This window comes from Prionailurus bengalensis, chromosome B2, assembly GCF_016509475.1.
Source record: "Prionailurus bengalensis isolate Pbe53 chromosome B2, Fcat_Pben_1.1_paternal_pri, whole genome shotgun sequence".
Lineage (NCBI taxonomy): Eukaryota > Metazoa > Chordata > Mammalia > Carnivora > Felidae > Prionailurus > Prionailurus bengalensis.
This window is the reverse complement of record NC_057349.1, coordinates 141,733,577-141,750,778: the sequence shown is the minus strand read 5'-3', so window position 1 is coordinate 141,750,778 and position 17,202 is coordinate 141,733,577. Positions and strand designations below refer to the sequence as shown.

The following is a 17,202-nucleotide window of genomic DNA, read 5'->3' as shown; positions in this document are numbered from 1 at the left end:
AGTTTTTAACTTCTAAGATATCTAAGAAGAAAATAGACTGTGCTTTGTACTTCTCATTGGTTTGGTCAAAGATTAAAAACAAATCCGTCTCTTGGCAAATTGTTTAATGGTAGCCACTTCTGAGGAATCTGCAGGGAAAATCTGAAAGGTGACTGAAATATGTCCCTTCTGCGTCCTTGCCTAATCTAATTTCAGAGCTACCAGCTTCTGTCCCCAGGAAGCGGACTTCACTTCCTTATTCTGATTACCATAATGTCAGCTGACCCAGCCTCACGTCAACTTCCTGATAGTACTTACTAGAACACCCAGAACACAGAGCCATCATGATCTTGCACAGATAGTTCCGTCTGTCAAGCTCAGGGCCTTCAAATGGCATAAGCATTGAGGAATATATTCCTGGAATCATTTTCAAATTAATTGGAAGTGGCACTGTGCATCACTTAAATCTAGGTCTGAGGTGACAAGAACATCTCTGTAACCCTTATTTCCCATTCATTGCAGCTCTAATGGGCTTGGCATCCGGTGGTAAGAGGCACTCAGTGTAATGTGGAGGAGCAATTTGGTGACAGAGAGACCGAATCACAGGGACTTGCTCAGTTTAAAATGGGAGATAACAGCTAGTGTCTTTTTTTGGTTTTGGGTTTTTTTTTTTTTTTTTGCCTAAGCCAAGGGGGTGGAAAAAAAAAAATCAGCTTTTTTTTGGCATATTGCCAATATACCTCTTCTAAAAACCCACGTTTTCCTTTTATAAGTAAAACAGGGCCCCAAGCATTTTATAATATAGGAATGTGCAACCATTACTAGAAAAGATCAGGTCTGCCATGAAAGCCTTCTTGTTCCAAAGCCTGACACAAATCAGGCTTAATCACCTCAGGAATGTTCCCAGCCTTACTCCACCAGAGGAAAAGTATCCTTGATTTCACTTGGGTTTTCCTTTTCTTTGTCCTTATTTCTTCTACTGAGCACAGAAAATTGGACTCACGTGAGCAGGTCTCTCTAAATAAGGCATTGTGGAGTGAAGACCTGATAGCATGTGTCTGCCTTTGTTGCGAAAGGTACCTATTCTTGGTCACTTAGAAATCTCTAAGACTCCGTGAAAAAATTTATATGTGTATGTTGGTATATTCATATATATATTATTAGTCATTTACCGGTATATCAGACAATGAAGTGGTCTCTCCAGTAGAATTTTTCTGACTGAAATATTTCTAACAATTTTAAGAAGAAATCTTTTTTTAAATGTGCTGTGTATCTTTCCACAATGTAACTTGTGCTGAACATAATTTCACTATTTTTTGATGACTCGGATACATCAGTTTGCCTCTTGTGCGAACGAATGCTGGGCTTCTATAGTTCTTTATTCGTTTTGTAATTTTTCTCAATCCTAGTTTGGCCCTTACTTTTTGTTTCCCACTATCCCATCTACTTCTGAAATGCTGCTGCCTTATTTTACACATTAGATGCTAGTTCCTTGCTTTGCCCTTGAATTTTCTCCTTTGCAGGCTCCATCCACTCTGGTGGCTTCATCCACGTGCAGAAGGTTGCCAGGTCTGCATCTTGAGTCGACCCCTGAGCTCCTTGCTCCTGGACCCACTCGACTGGATGCCCTGCAGGCATCACACGTGTCCCCACCTGCATGGTCATTCACCACCCCTCACCCCATCCTCACCCCATCCCCTCCTCCTGCATCACTCGGGGGAATGGCACCATCATCCACAGAGCTGCCCAGAGAGAAAAGCTAGATTCTGTTCACGACCACACTCTTTGTCACCCCTGTATCTAAACAGTCACCAAGCCTTGCTTCTCCCACACCCCCACAGCCACTGTAGTCGGGGTGTCTCCCTGCCTCAAGATGGTCACGACTCATCTCCATTCACCCCGCCTCCCGCCTGGCCTCTCAACAGTCCTTTCTCCACACTTTGCAAGAAGGCCATGGCCTTCATCTTCCCCAAACTTCTCCCTGCATCTGTACCACTCACTCTGCCTTGTTCATGTCACCACGGACAAGGTGGCCATGCTGCTACCAAGGGCTGACCCCTACCATCTGCCAGAGGATCTTGCTTCCGGAATTATCCTCAGCCTTAGCTGTCGGTTTCCCCTCTGCTGCAGCGTGTACAGACATGTTCCCGTTTCTCCCGCCTCTATAAATTCTCTCTGACATTCCTCATCTTTCTCCAGCTACCAGCCCATTCGTCTGCTTCCCTTCATACAAAAGATCGTTTGCAGGGCGCCTGGGTGGCTCAGTCAGTTGAGCGACCTGCTCTTGATTTCAGCTCAGGTCCTGATCTCAGGGTCGTGGGATGGAGCCCGGCATTTGGCTCTGCACTGAGTGTGGAGCCTACTTAAGGTTCTGTGTCTCCCTCTGCCCCTCTCCCCTGCTCAGGTGCATGCTTTGTCTCTAAAATGAAAGGAAGAAGGAAAGAAAGACGGAAGGGAAGGAAAGAGGAAAGAAAGAAGGAAGAGAAGGGAAGGAAAAGATTTCTGAAAGTTGCCATGGTCACCGTCTGTGCTTCCTCCCCTTTCTCTCCTGTCCTGAGGGAAACTGCTGGGTAGGGTCACCAGTGCCCTCCTTGTTGCCACACCCAGGTCTTTATCATTCTGTTAGTTGACTCTCAGCGACATTGACACAACCGAGCATTCTGTCCTCCGCAAAACACTCTTTGCTTCCGAGACCCCTTCGACCTCCCTGGCCAGATGTCTTTGCACGTCTCCTGTTCTGGCTCCTCCGTGGCAGACCCGGAAACGTGGGAGCATCCAGTGGCTTCCCACTTGGGCCCATCTGTTCTCTTTCCGTCCTCGGTCCCTCGCTCCGCTCACCTCGTCCTCGGCATCTTCAAACAACCATGCAATCTGTTGCCAGATTTGCGTCACAGCTGCGTGTTGTGCGTCGTCGGTCGTGGGTCCGAGAGGCACGTCCGCGACCGTGGCCCAACCACTCGGGGTTCCCGCGCCTCCGACGCCCCCTCGGTCTGTCTTTCCCACTTCGGCCACTCCCTCTCCACCCCCCCCCCCCACCCCCTCCCCCGGCTGTTCCAGCCAAACCCCGGCAGAGACTCATCGTGGGTTCTCTCATTTCCCTTTATCCCCTTCGTCTCATCCGTGGGCCAGTTCTGCTTGTTAGCGGTGCTGCGAGACACAGCCTGGCTCCTCTCGTGGCCCCCACCTCCACTGGCCTTTTGCCCAGCGCCCTGGAAGTTTCCCGGCCTCTCCTTCCCTTCCCCCGAACGTCTCCTCCGCGCAGCGGCTGGCAGCTCGGGATACTCGGAAGGTCTGAGTCGGGTCGCGTCACTCCTCTGAAAAACCCTGCAGCGGCTGCCGCTGCAGAGGTCGCCGTCGCGCCCTGCCCCCGGCTCCCGGCTCCTCCGGCACCGCCACGGCCACCGCCCCCACGCGCTGCGCCACACCAGCCTCTCCCCTCGGGCCCCTTCCTCCGGCCGGGCCAGGACCCTCCCTCCCCAGGCCTGCGCTCCGCCGCCGCTCTGGCGTGACATTTAGAGTTTCAGCCCAAATTTCTTTCACCTCCTCAGAGAAGCTTCCCCAGACCATCTGGTCCGAAATACAGTAGCCTCTTTCCTCCCACCACTCAGTTCGTCTCTGACAGCATCCTGTTTTCTTCTCTTCACAGCACGATTGCGAAAGGAAGTTCTCTTGACCATTTTCTGGTCTCAGCTGTCCTCACAAAAAGAATGTCAATTTTGGGAATAGAGACCTCATTTGATTCGTTCACTGTTGTATTCTCAGCACCTGTAACAGTGCCTAGCACAGAGGGTGCCCCCTCGGGCACACGGTTTCTGCCATGTCAGTGGCTCGCTGTTCCCTTGAGAATAAAATCCACGTTCCCTGAGATGGTTTGGCCCCTCCGTGATCTGGCCCCTACTTCTTTAACCCGTTGGTTCCTAATGGGGGCAGTTTTGTCTTCCCCTCCCTGCCGAAGAACGATATTTGACAGTATCTGGAGACATTTTTGGTTGTCCTAACTGGGGGAGCTACTGGCAGCTAGTGGATGGAGGCCGAGGATGCGGTTCCCCACCCAGCGCTGCACCGGCAGGCCCCGCAGAGCGATCTGGTGCCCGTGTCACTGGTGCTGCGGTTGAGAGTGGCCCTTTCTCTCTGTTACGCCCAGAGCTCGAGCCGGGCTGAGAGGCCTTGTTCTTCCTGGCCTCCGAGCCCTGTCCCTGCTGATCTCCCCGCTGAGCACCCCTCGCTCTTCCTACTGTTCCTGATGCTGGCTCTGGTCTTTGCCTGATTGGAGTCTTGAGGCAAACTGATCTTTAAACTTCACAACAGGGAGTTCATCCATTTGGGCAGTTTTGAAATTATAAAGGTAACTTCTACCATTAGGTAAATTTAAGTTTGTACCTAAATTGAAGATAACTTCCATATACAAACATTCTTTATATCGGGTTTTTTTTTGTTTGTTTGTTTGTTTGTTTTTATGAATAGAACTCTTATCCAGGACTGTGGTATTACTTATATGAATCCAATCACAGAGAATACTTGGAGTGAATTAATAAAACCACACCTATTCAGTTAGAGCCTATAGCCATAAAATTAAATTTTGTCAGTTTTTAGCTACAACTTGCGATGTTTAAACACATACCAGTGAATTTCAATTGCCTTGTTTTCATGTTTTGTCCTACATTAAAATATTTCCTTTTTTTCCTTTTGAATTATTAATACATGTAGCTCTTTTAAGTGCATCAAAGATTGTGTGTAGATGATATCTTTATCTTTATTTTTATTTTTTTAATGTTTTATTTTTGAGAGAGAACAGGAGCAGGGGAAGGGCGGGGGGTGGGTGGGAAGAGAATCCCAAGCAAGCTCCGTGCTGTCAACACAGAGCCTGAGGCAAGGGTCAAACCCATGAACCATGAGATCATGACCTGAGCCAAAGTCAGATGCTTAACCAACTGAGCCACCCAGGCACCCCCATTTTCATGTATGTATGTATGTATGTATGTATGTATGTATGAGGGTGCATGAGCAGGGGAGGGGACAGAAAGAGAGAGAGAGAGAATATCTCAAGCAGGCTCCACCCTCAGTGTAGAGCCCAACATGAGGCTTGATCCCACAACCCTGGAATCATGACCTGAGCTGAAATCAAAAGTTGGCCTCTCAACCAACTGAAGCACCCAGATACCCTAGATGATGTCTTTAAAGAACAGAAGTGAGATTTGGGTTCTTTATTAGATGAATTTGCCAATCCCTGTTATGATATTTGAATACCATAAATGGAAGTTGATCCCAATGTTGTTTTGCAGTGACAGTCTACCTTTGTTCTATCAGGAGACAAAGCTGTGTGGCCCTGCTTTTGTCCCTCCCCAACATTCCCCGTATTGCTGACAAAGGAAACTACATAAGGTGCTGGTATTTCTAAACACCCCCACACAAGGATTACAGAGTTGTATAGATTTTAGTACATGAGCAATAGAATCATAGCCCACTAATTTGTTTTAAAACTACAATTTGCATTTTATGATTTTTAAATCACAAAGAAGACTTTTAAAATAATTGTGTTTATATAATGCTCTACTTGCTTGCTGGTGAGTTTACAGCTTATAATATTAATTAACACTTCTTTCATTGCAACTTCTTTTTTTCTTTTTTTCTTTTTTTTTTTTTTTCAAATCAAGGGTTTTATGCAGTGGTTACTTTTTAAAAGCTTTCCAAAGAACAAAATATTTGTTTAAAGAATGAAAATATTCTTTCTGCCATTGCATATTTATTTTACTGTGTTTCTAGCACTGTAGAATTTCTTTCTTTTATTATTACTATTTATTTTTTATTTTTTTGTGTGTTCTAACTTGGTAAAGGGAGGTATTGGCTTTGGCTTTGGAAACAGTTAAGAAATCTTTTAGCCTATCCATAGCTTTGTCTAAAATTTATACATCAGCCTTGCTAAGAAACCCCAAACAGGCATCTACACATTTTACCTTTCATTTAGAACTCTGGTACTAGGTGGATTCTCCAGCCATACCTTTCTGTTTCTCTCACCTTTAGCCTTACTTCACTCGGCTCTATATTCATTCTTTTTTTTCTTTTCAAGATTTTTATTTTTTTAAAGTAATCTCTATGTCCAGCGTAGGTTTGAACTCACAACCTTAGATCAAGAGTCGTACGCTCTATTGACTGAGCCAGCCAGGCACTCCTCTACTCCTTTTCTACCATGAATATTTACTGAATTTGCTTACCAAGCTGTGTTCTTGAGGATAGTGATATGCTATAAATAAAAGGTGATCCCTTTGGAGTGACAGATTCATATGTAATTACACTTAATTGTGTGTGAGAAATCCTATGATGGAGAAAGGTGCAAAAGACACTGGTGGCATAGGATTTTTACAAGTCAGTTCTGCTGGGGGGGGGGGGGGGGGCGTGGATTGTACAAGACTGAGAGGATGGAATATTTGGACCAGACTCCTAGATAGAAAAAGGGCCAGAGAGCTGGGGATGAGAGTCCAGACAGGTGGAATAGAATGGCTTAGTTGGAACAATTTGTGGTCCAGAGACTTGTTGGTCATCTTTTATTTCCTGCTTCCTCCTTCCTCGGTGATGTAATCAAGCATCCTCCTCCCATCAGCAATAATATTATACTGCCTTTTGAATAGATCATTTGAGTTAGGTTTTCCATTCGAAAGGAATAAGGAACCACCTCAGACAGGTCATTAGGGAGTTGTCTGGCTGTATCTGACTTCGCACATCTTTGAGTAGACCTAAATCTGCTGTGGAGGTCATGTACATGTCTTTGTCTTTCTCAGTTCTTCCCTTCTTAGCTCAAGACTTACTGTAAATAAAAAGCTGCTTTGTTTGAGGTATTTTTACTTTGGAGAGTGTTATTTTCTCAAAATTGATTTAGTTGTGGCTAAGGGGAAAAGCTGAAGAGGCAGCTGTCAGAGATTTTATTTCTGAAGAGGTTCAAACTCTAGAAAGAAAATTACTATAGAAAGAAGTCATCTTGCTAAGAGTTGTTATGTGCTTGAATTTCATCCTCAAGAACCCTTATCTTGGAAAATGACTTGACTGGTCAAAGGAATCATTATAGGAAGAAGGTGGGACTAGGCATCAGGTTTAAATATTTCTATTCTGCCTGGGATAGAAGAAACTGCAGCTATCAAAAGTTGGTCTTTTAAAAGGATCCCTCTGTGATGTTAGCCACCATTAAATAAAGATGATTGTTTTTAAAATTGCAGTTGTTAATTTGGCAAATGGTTACCATAAAACTGACTACCAGTGTAGAGAGAACTCATGTTTGTGATGCTGTCACCACTTTGTGTATCATGGAGCTTGTGACCCTGTGCCATCTAAACAGTACATCTGGTCCCTGCTAGAGTGCTGAGTCCCACCGAAACAGGGTTGCAGGAACCCCACTAATTGCCACACTTGCCCACCCCTCACCAACTGCTTTGCTCATTGTTCCTCTCTTCCTGGACTGCACTGCGGTGACAAAAGAATATAGATTTCTAAGTCCTGAATATAAAATATTCATTTTGTGGAGATTTGGTGTTCTGAAACCGAAATCTTTTTTCTGACTGGGAGGCGGCTGTGTGTGCCAAGAGCCCTATTAGGGAAGAGCATATTGCTTTTTTTTTTTTTTTTTAACATTTATTTTTGAGAGACAGAGAGAGACAGAGCATGGGTGGGGGAGGGGCCGAGAAAGAGGGAGACACAGAATCTGAAACAGGCTCCAGGCTCTGACCTGAGCCGAAGTCGAACGCTTAACCGACTGAGCGCCCCAAGAGCATATTGCTCTTAAAAGGAGAGGAGAACTTTGAAGAATTATTACATGGTCAGAGTTGTTTTATAAGTAGGGAGAACGTGCCACTATTTTTATTTGACTTTCGTAGCTTACTGGGTTTATTAGGGTATATATTTATATTTCATCAGATGTAAAGTTGCTATCTCCTTAGAAACTTCAAAGCAAGTTCAGAAGACTGACCAGAGAAATGCAGTGGAAAGCAAGAGATACTGATATTTATTTTACTGCTTTAATCAATAATCTGATCTGTGCGTTGGTCAAAATTTGCCAGTTTAAAGACCTTTAACATAGATCTTCATTTGAATAGAAGGCTACATCCCCACCTTTCTACCTGAGAAATTTTTAATCAGGACTGTGAATCACACGGTTTCCTTTGGCATGAGAAAGTAGTAACAGCATCTCCCTTTGAGTTTCTACTGTTGGACTAGCTCACAGTCGGCCCCTTCCCCTTATTTGCCAGCGCTGTGACTCCCCCCCCCCCCCCCCCCCCCCCCCCCCAGTTGTGGATCATGGTCGTGACTGGTACAAAGGCAGTGGAACCTCTCCAAATAGAAAATTCTCCAATTGGATACAACTTAAAACAGGAGGCCCGCTTCTCCTGTAGACGCAGAAAAATGGTGAAGGCGGCCGTTTGGAGACAGAGCACACGTACCTTATTCTTTCTGGCAGGGATACAGTTCAGAAAATCTAACCCTATTTTTATCTGTACCTACTGGAATTATTTCTACTTGGCATCTGTAGCAAAAATAGAAAATCCGTAATCCCGGGGATCTGGGTTGGCCCATTATACAAGTTAGAAATGGAAGAGAATTCATGTGTGTAAAACAATCTACGGAATTAATTTGCCAGAGAACCCCTTTTACCACCCCAGCCTGAGCAGACATGCAAAGTACCACTCTGGAGGCCCTTGAGAGGCCACGCGAGCCTGCCCACTAGCACAGCTGCGGTAGTGGGCTGCGGGGCCCTCCGACGCCGCGGCCACGCACAGCCGAAGTAGTTGGGGGGGACGCGGTGCCATCCAACTGCCACGGCCGCGCGCAGTCGCAGTAGTGGACCGGGGTGGGGGTGGCGGGGTGGGCTTCCAACCGCCAAGGCCTCGAGCCGCCGCAGTAGCAGGTGCAGGAGGTGTCTAACGGTCACCTGCTGCTCTGTGCCCTCAGGTCACAGACCTTGTCTGCAGTTTTCTTCCTTTCTCTCCCTCCACCTCGTGAGTGAGTAGCCATGAACTGGTCTGTGGGAGTCCTGCGGGCCGGCCTGAGAGTGGAGGCTGCGAGAGTGAATTTCCTGTGCCCGAGGGGGGCGCTGTGTCCCCGCCAGCCGGCAGGCATCTCCCTTCCGGTCGCCTGGCCCGTCACCCTCGTGTCCAGGATGGCGACCATCAAGTGTGAGCTTATCAAGAATTTCACCTCCGAGGAGGCCGTTCATCACAACAAAGTCTCCATTATAGGAACCGGATCGGTTGGCATGGCCTGTGCTATCAGCATCCTGTTAAAGGGCTTGACCGATGAACTTGCCCTTGTGGATGTTGATGAAGACAAACTGAAGGGTGAGACCATGGATCTGCAACATGGCAGTCCGTTCGTGAAAATGCCGACTATTGCCTCCAGCAAAGATTACCTTGTCACTGCAAACTCCAACCTTGTGGTCATCACCGCAGGTGCACGCCAGGAAAAAGGAGAAACGCGGCTTAATTTAGTCCAGCGCAACGTGGCCATCTTTAAGTTAATGATTTCCAATATTATCCAGTATAGCCCTCGCTGCAAACTGATTGTTGTTTCCAATCCAGTAGATATATTAACTTACGTGGCCTGGAAATTGAGTGGATTTCCCCAAAACCGTGTTATTGGTAGTGGTTGTAATCTGGACACTGCCCGTTTCCGTTTCTTGATTGGGCAAAAGCTTGGTATTCACTCTGAAAGCTGTCATGGGTGGGTCCTTGGAGAGCATGGAGATTCCAGTGTCCCTGTGTGGAGTGGAGTGAACATCGCTGGTGTCCCTCTGAAGGATTTGAGTTCAGATATAGGAACTGATAAAGATCCCGAAAAGTGGAAAAATGTCCACAAAGATGTAATTGCCAGTGCCTATGAGATTATTAAAATGAAAGGTTATACTAATTGGGCCATTGGCTTATCTGTAGCTGATTTAACGGAAAGCATTTTGAGGAATCTTAGAAGAGTGCATCCAGTTTCCACCATAATTAAGGGTCTATATGGGATAAACAAAGAAGTATTCCTCAGTGTTCCATGTGTCTTGGGAGAGAGTGGTATTGCAGACCTTGTAAAGGTGACGCTGACCCCTGAAGAACAGGCCCGTCTGAAGAAGAGTGCAGAAACACTGTGGGAAATTCAGAAGGAGCTTGAGCTTTAAAGTTGTTTGAAACTATCTTTCAGAAGTTAATGAAGAGATAGTAGGTGTGGGGTTGTATATGTCAAATTTTTTAATAAACTTGAAATTGCTAGAAGTTGGAAATAGGAAAGGAAGTATAGTGACTCATCTGTTTATTCCCCAGCTTTTTTATTTAGCATACAGATGTCAGGATGATTTTTTTCCCCCACACAATTCCTAAGTGACTGCATCAAAGGTGTTTTTGTACCACTGATGTGCCAGTCCTTGCCATAGACAGAGAGAGAGTTGCTATTTGGTCCAAAAGGATAAAGGATATAGGTTTGTTTATTGTGTTACAGAAATAATTTTCATTAAGTACATGTTAATTTTTTCATTCTGGCTGGCTTACACCTACTGTGTTCATTTATATACTGTTTTTAAGAAGTTGTGACTTTCTCTACAATGTAAAAATAAATATACAGACAGAAGTACTGTAAAGGAGCCATCAGCTGCCTTCGTATCCCTGTGACAACCTTTCAGGTGGGCCTTAAAAAAAGGCATTATAAAATGAGAGCTGCAAGTGTGTTGGGAGAAGGGGGTGCACATGTACACACATGCTCGTGTATGGACGGCAGTGAAGCAGAAACATTAGTTTAAAATAGGAAAATAGTGGTCTGGGTGGTAGCAGTTATAAAGCGTTTAATGCAATATAAAGTATGAAGTGTAAAAAGATAGAAAAGAGCTTTTAGAAAGAGACCTGACAGAGGTGGCAAGCGTTACTGTCATTTATTTGTCAGAGAGACATCCCTAAATTTTGTCGCCGCTAAAAATAAAGCCTCTGAAATTATTTTAGAACTGCCTCTGAGAACCTGACCTGTTTGCACATTAAACCGGGAAGCGTGTTACAAGTTGTTCTTGTTAGGCCAGGTCTCAGCAGAGTGGCCCTGAGATGCTCTGAGGGCATCCCTCTCGCTTGGTTTACTTCACATTAACAAAGCTTTTGCTTTTGTATTGTGCCCTGTTGTTAATCACTGTCATAAAAATTGGCTGTTTTAATGAGTGCTTCAGGGATTGTATTTCTCAGAAAGTTACACATTCACTTTTTATTCCTAAATCGATTAACTTTACTATAGATTCTAGACTTTCTGCATGTGATACAGTGAGGGTTTAAGAGAAAGTGAAGATGCTTGTCTGACCTCTACCTAAATGATGTACTAATAACGTAGAAAATGAGAACGATTTTCAAATTCGTGTCAGCCTTCTTGATGCAACTGAGTATTAAATAAATAATATGGTATGTTCAAACATATTTCAGGATCCATATGGACATAAGCCAAGCTAATTAAAATGGAAAGGTACCAGCATCTCCTCTCTAAATAAAACCGGTCCTGCTTAGTTGAATTTTACCAGGTAGACAGGACAGCAATCCACCCCCAAAAATGACCCTTTACCATACTGATCAGAGCTCCCATATTATTTTATTGGAAACATCTAGAAATGTTCTGACTACCCAGGAAGCGGTGTCATGTAATGGGACTAATTGATGTGCTGAGCTCTGAAAGTGGGAAGAATGTTGGTTTGGTTCCAGACGATTCTAAGAGCTTTTTTTTTTTTTTTTAATTTTTTTTTTTCAACGTTTATTTATTATTGGGACAGAGAGAGACAGAGCATGAACGGGGGAGGGGCAGAGAGAGAGGGAGACACAGAATCGGAAACAGGCTCCAGGCTCTGAGCCATCAGCCCAGAGCCCGACGCGGGGCTCGAACTCCCGGACCGCGAGATCGTGACCTGGCTGAAGTCGGACGCCCAACCGACTGCGCCACCCAGGCGCCCCTCTAAGAGCTTTTTAAGCTTAACTGCACAGAGTTCTTCTTCCCCTTTGTCCAGCCCTTGAGTTTTTATTCAGCCATGTTTCAGCCAAGATTAATGTAATTTTGAAGGGGATCAGAGCACGCCTTAGGTCTATTTTGTAATTCTCTTTACTATGTCAAGTCAGAGTAGGCTGGGTTTGCTACAGTGAAAAACAGTCTCCAAGTGTGTGGCTCAAGGTTTATTTCTCTCATTAAATCCACTGTGGGTTTACTTGAATCTCTAGGGGAGCCGTCCTCCACAGGTGGCTTTGTACCTCAGATTGCTTTGATCTTAAGGCACCGCCATAGTAACCCAGGTTTCCATGATTTCTATGGAAAGGTAAGAATGGCCTGGAAACACCTGCAATTAAATGCTTCAACCTGGAAGTGATGCACATTTCTTTTGTCAGAACTAGTCATGTGGGTACCTAACTTAAAGAGGGTGGAGAAGTATAACCCCCCCCCCCCATATCTGGAAGTACATGACTACTGGCTATCAGTGAACATTAATAATAATCTGCCATACCATTCTAAATAAAATGGTAGCCATTGTAAGAGGTACATGTGCTTTTAGAGTCATTCTTAGTTAAAGCTGGCATGCGATTAGAGGTTATAGAGGTACCAAGTCTTTCCAGGTCACAGAATCAGAGTGGCTATGGTGAAAGAGCCCTGGACATCATTCAGTCAGTTGTACTTAGAAAGCATGTCACCATGGATGGGTTAACCTCTCTGACTGCTGGTTTCTCATATGTAAAGTGGCGGTGCTCATTTCTGCCACAAAGAATTGTAAAGACTAAATAGTAGCCTGATGCTTGGTAGAGTGCCTGACACATAGGTAATCTCAAACGGCAGCCATTATTATTCCTGTTCAAGTAACAGTTATTGTCTTATTCTGTGTTATGAAGAAGCTGAATTTCCAGGTTCTTCAAAATGACTGTCGGTCCTGTAACGCTTTCATTGTTCTACCTCCAGTACCGGAGTCCTGCAAGAGGCAGCTGAAGCCAAATGAGCTAGTCAGTGGCAAAGACATTATACAACTTGGAGCTTTTAATTCCAACAACTGCTTATTTTTTTAAGAATAGATACTATTCTTAAGGGTAAGGGTTTTCTCTAATTGGGTACATCTCTTGGGCTTTTAAGGAGTTTTTCAGCACACGACGCCTTAGACCAAAAACCTTCATGTTGTTTTTTCCCTGCCAAAACATGCATGGTAAATGTGCAGCCGTATCCCATGTTTCTCTCCTGGCTTACTGGCTATATGGCCCTTCAAACAACTATTGCAGTGTGAGTGAGAGTAACATTATTAGAGACATAATCTTGAAGCCATTCTAACATCTAAAAAGTCAATCATACCCAGTCTTCAGAATGTCCATGTTAGTAACAAATTACTTGTAATACCTTTCCCAATTGTCACGACACCGTATTCAAGGCTTGCTGCCTTAGAAAGTAATACTTTCTGATGGTATTACAACCCATCCCTGTTGGACACAATCAGTGGGACTTAGGGATGAGGTTCTTGCGCAGTGGGCTCATTGCCTTGGGGGGTGCCATTCCTGTCTTAGTCTTTGTGGAGAGCAGCGCCTGGAGTTGTGTAGTACGCAGTGGCCCTGATTAGAGGCGTAGCCCTGGGACCCATAGCCAGGGAAAAATTCTCCCCAGTCAGAGGAAAGAGGGAAAAGGAAGACAGCAGGTAAGAGCTCAGAGCTTGGAAAATGCTTCAGAGTAAAACTGAGTTACTGGATCTCTAGTTCCCAACATTGTCCCGTCCTCACTGAACTTGTGGGGTACAGGGTAGGGGATGGTTTGTGCCGATAGCTGTCATTGTTATTGTGGAATTCAGTTCATTGGTTTATAATCAAATTTGCTTGAATTTACTCAACCCCTAAATCTTTTTTCAAGCACAGTTTTAAGCAGGACAATGTTCTGTTGACCCGTGATAGCGTATCACTGATAACACCAACACCTCTGAACCGCATATCAGAAATTAATACAGGGGGGAAAAAATCCTGAAGGTTTTCGTGTCCTATCCATATACATAAATAGTACAAGCTTAAAAATTTGTGGAACCCCATTGTTTAGAGTAACATGAGGCCCTCTTTATAACTTCAGTGTAGACTCTGGGTTTCCTCTTCTACAGCTGTAAAATTAAAGAGGCCCGAATGGTGTTCTTTATCCCATCTGCCTCCTTTCTTTTACCCCTCTTCAAAGTCTGTCTATCCTTCTTTGGCTCTTTTTCAGATACGATTTCTTCTAGTGGGTCAGTAACTCATTTATGACTCTGGGGACAGGTGAATGATACAATACTTGGGAAATAAGGAAAGAAAAGAAAAAAATCAGTCCAAGAAGACAAAATGGCAACATGACACCCCCCCCCCCCCCCCGCTGAATAGCAGCCACCCTTTGCTCCTACCCAGACCACATCTGCGTTTCCTACCTTCTTCTCAGCAACTGACCATGTTCCACATCACTGAGAAGGCAGAATGGCATATGATCCTCTTCATGTCCTCGCTCTCTGACACTCCATTTGAAAACTCTTGTCATTGGATTTAGTTGTAACAGATGTTCAGCCATAAAGGTGAAGGGAAAGAAGAGGCAGCACAAGCAGACCTTGGCCAGAGACGTCTTGAAACTGAGAAAGTCTATGCAAAAGATGCCTCAGTGGGGCTATATATTGGTATTTTGGACAAAGCAACAATTATTTTTGTGGCCATTCTAGATACTTAGAATCTGCCCCCCTCCTCCAGTGCAGATAGAAGTTCCCTGTGATTATGGCAACCAAAATGATGACACTATTTGAGAACTGCTATTTGGAGCTACATTTCCAATCCCTCCCCAGTACTGTGTCTAGGTGACAACGTGTTATGAAGGATTCGTCACAGTACAAACCAAAGAGTTGCATGGAAGACGGGGCTAGGGAGAGATACCCATGCCATGGATGTGTGTGTAATGAGGACTGGTGTCTGGGACCCAAACGTTAAAAGATGGTTGGCATGGACCTCCTATAAACTACATATAACGGAGAACCATATGTATCCCCCAATGTCAAAATAGTTGAACCAAAATGATACAGAACTATAAAGTAATGCTTTTAGCCAACCTACCATATTATTTATGTCCGTATGAACTTTGTTCTTGGAATCCAGCACATACTTTGGTGATGCCATAATGACAATGGCCAATATATATTGAGTGCTGCCATGTGTTAGGTGCTGTGCTTTACGTGTATTATCTCACTTAATCCTCACAACCCTATAAGCAGGCAGTTATCTCCCTTCTACACATGTGGAAACTACGGCTTAGAGACAGGAGTTTTCCCCAGTAGAGACAGATCTATCTGGCGGCAGAGGCTGTGCTGCGGTGACTGGAGTGAATGCCTAGGAATTTACAAGTCCTGAGCAAGATGCACTTGCTGAGTTTAGAAACAAAGTAAGGAATCAGCTTCAAAATAAAGTGAAATAAATAAGCAGCGATATAAGAAAAATATATTAGCCAACTCCCAACATAACCACTCCAAGAAATGTCTTGGTGTTGTCGATGAGTCTGAGGTGCTTCGCACAGCTGATTGAAGAGATCTGTATCTTTGAGAAATACAGTCAGGATACGGCCGAGAATACTGTAATGCTGCACAGTAGTGCTGAAGTATCTTCATGACAGGACCAGACAGGTTAAAACCGTGAATCAAAAGTACGTAGCCAGCACTATCTAATGCAAAGATGATCCGTCCTCCCTTAGGACGGTGTGCTCCGCAGGGGGAGCCAGGTGCCCCAGGTTGACGCTCCTATTAAAGATCTTCCAGCCCCTGCTGTGACCCTCGGGTTCCAAGTCAACCTCTGTTGGTAAAACCTCTACACAGAGCTTTCAATGCCATTTGGCATATGAGAACATTCTAATTTATCTGCCGTCCACTGATGCATTCTTTATTAACCCTTACTAAGTTTCTTCTCTCTACTTCTTCCCTCTAGCTCCAAAATGCTTCTACGAATGGCCTCGGTGTGTTTAAGACAAACACAACTTCCATTCTCAGCTGCATCTTTATATATGAAAAAGCCAACAAAACATAGCATTCTTCTGGTAGGAAATAGATATCATGGAGGGTTGACAGTCTAGATTACGTTGCCTTCCAGATTCAGAGTGGTGTTTTATGTTATTTAAGGCTCAATAGATTACCACTGGGAAGAAGAACGGAGGTGTATCTCATTTCCTCTCAAGGTAGCTGGAGCACAGTCTTTACTGTTTATGGTACCCACAAGCGATGAAGTATCATCCCAGCAGCAACAGAGTCTGTCTCTAATTGCTTTGGCTCTTTTAATTTTGATAACTGATTTTTTTTCCTCCTTTTAGATGAAAGACTTTCGAAGCAAAATGCAATCAATATTTCCAGCAATCCCCAAGAACTCCGAATCGACTCTTGAGTGGGAGGAAGCATTGAAATCCAAATGAGATAAGCATGGTGAGGGAAGTCTAAAACGATTATTTTGGAAAGGGTGGCTTCAGAGATGCCACAGAAGCAAAGGGGCCTCGATTGATTTATCATCAGGAACATGTGCATTGTTGACTGAATTCATGGGATAGAAGGCGCTCAGTGTCCACAGAGGAGGCCGCCAGTCTGTGCGCTTTACTTTAAAATTCACATGGGCATGCGTGTGCCTAAGGTTTTCCCAAAATTGGGAAGACCATTTAAAAATAATCATATGGATAACCTCTCTGTGGAGAAGATCCCAGGAGAAGTACGTCTGTTTATAACAGCTGAAGCCAAGTTTTGTACCTGAAAAAAATGTATAATAACATATGATGGAAAATCTTTATAGACAGACTCCTAACCACACTAGTACCTCAATGTGTCTAATTAAATGAGTTTCAACAGCGTTTCTTGTCTGTATGTGATTGTCGGGGCTTGGAAAGCTCACTCCTATTAGGCCGACTCCAGAGCAACAGGTTAACAGGTAAACCCTGTTTGTCAGGTAGCAGGTGTGGCTCTGTTGTCCTGAATTTGCTGTCCTGGCTTTGCACGTGCTAATTAGTCGCTGATGAGCTCGTCTCAAGGCTCTGGAAATTCTTGTGCATAGATAAGAAGCCAGTAACAGATCATGAGAACTTGAAAAAGTAGTCATGCTAAAATAATACGATACCATGGATATAAAATGTACTTTTTTGAGAAGTTGGTTCTGTGTCCCTCAACATTGACTGTTGTTTTACCTCAATTGTCAATGTAAAAAGAGTCCAATTATCACCTACCTTAACAAATTATTTGAACCAGAAAGTTACCTGAGTATT

General features: G+C 44.3%; 2 protein-coding genes across 2 annotated transcripts in view; both read left to right on the top strand.

Annotated features, from left to right (window-relative positions):
• Positions 1-16,794, top strand: part of TMEM242 (transmembrane protein 242) — a 29,949-nt gene extending 13,155 nt beyond the window's left edge. The window contains exon 4 of the mRNA XM_043593108.1: positions 16,270-16,794. Within this exon, the coding sequence (XP_043449043.1) occupies positions 16,270-16,368 (99 nt within the window). The 3' untranslated portion in view covers positions 16,369-16,794. The remainder of the gene's footprint in view (positions 1-16,269) is intronic.
• Positions 5,067-11,138, top strand: LDHAL6B (lactate dehydrogenase A like 6B). Its single transcript, XM_043593107.1, has one exon. It carries the CDS (start codon positions 8,975-8,977, stop codon positions 10,118-10,120), a length of 1,146 nt encoding a protein of 381 aa, XP_043449042.1. The 5' UTR covers positions 5,067-8,974; the 3' UTR covers positions 10,121-11,138.
• Positions 16,795-17,202: the final 408 nt, after the last annotated feature.

Coding starts and splice junctions, on each gene's coding strand:
- LDHAL6B (XM_043593107.1), top strand. CDS start 8,975: ATGAACTGGTCTGTGGGAGTCCTGCGGGCCGGCCTGAGAGTGGAGGCT.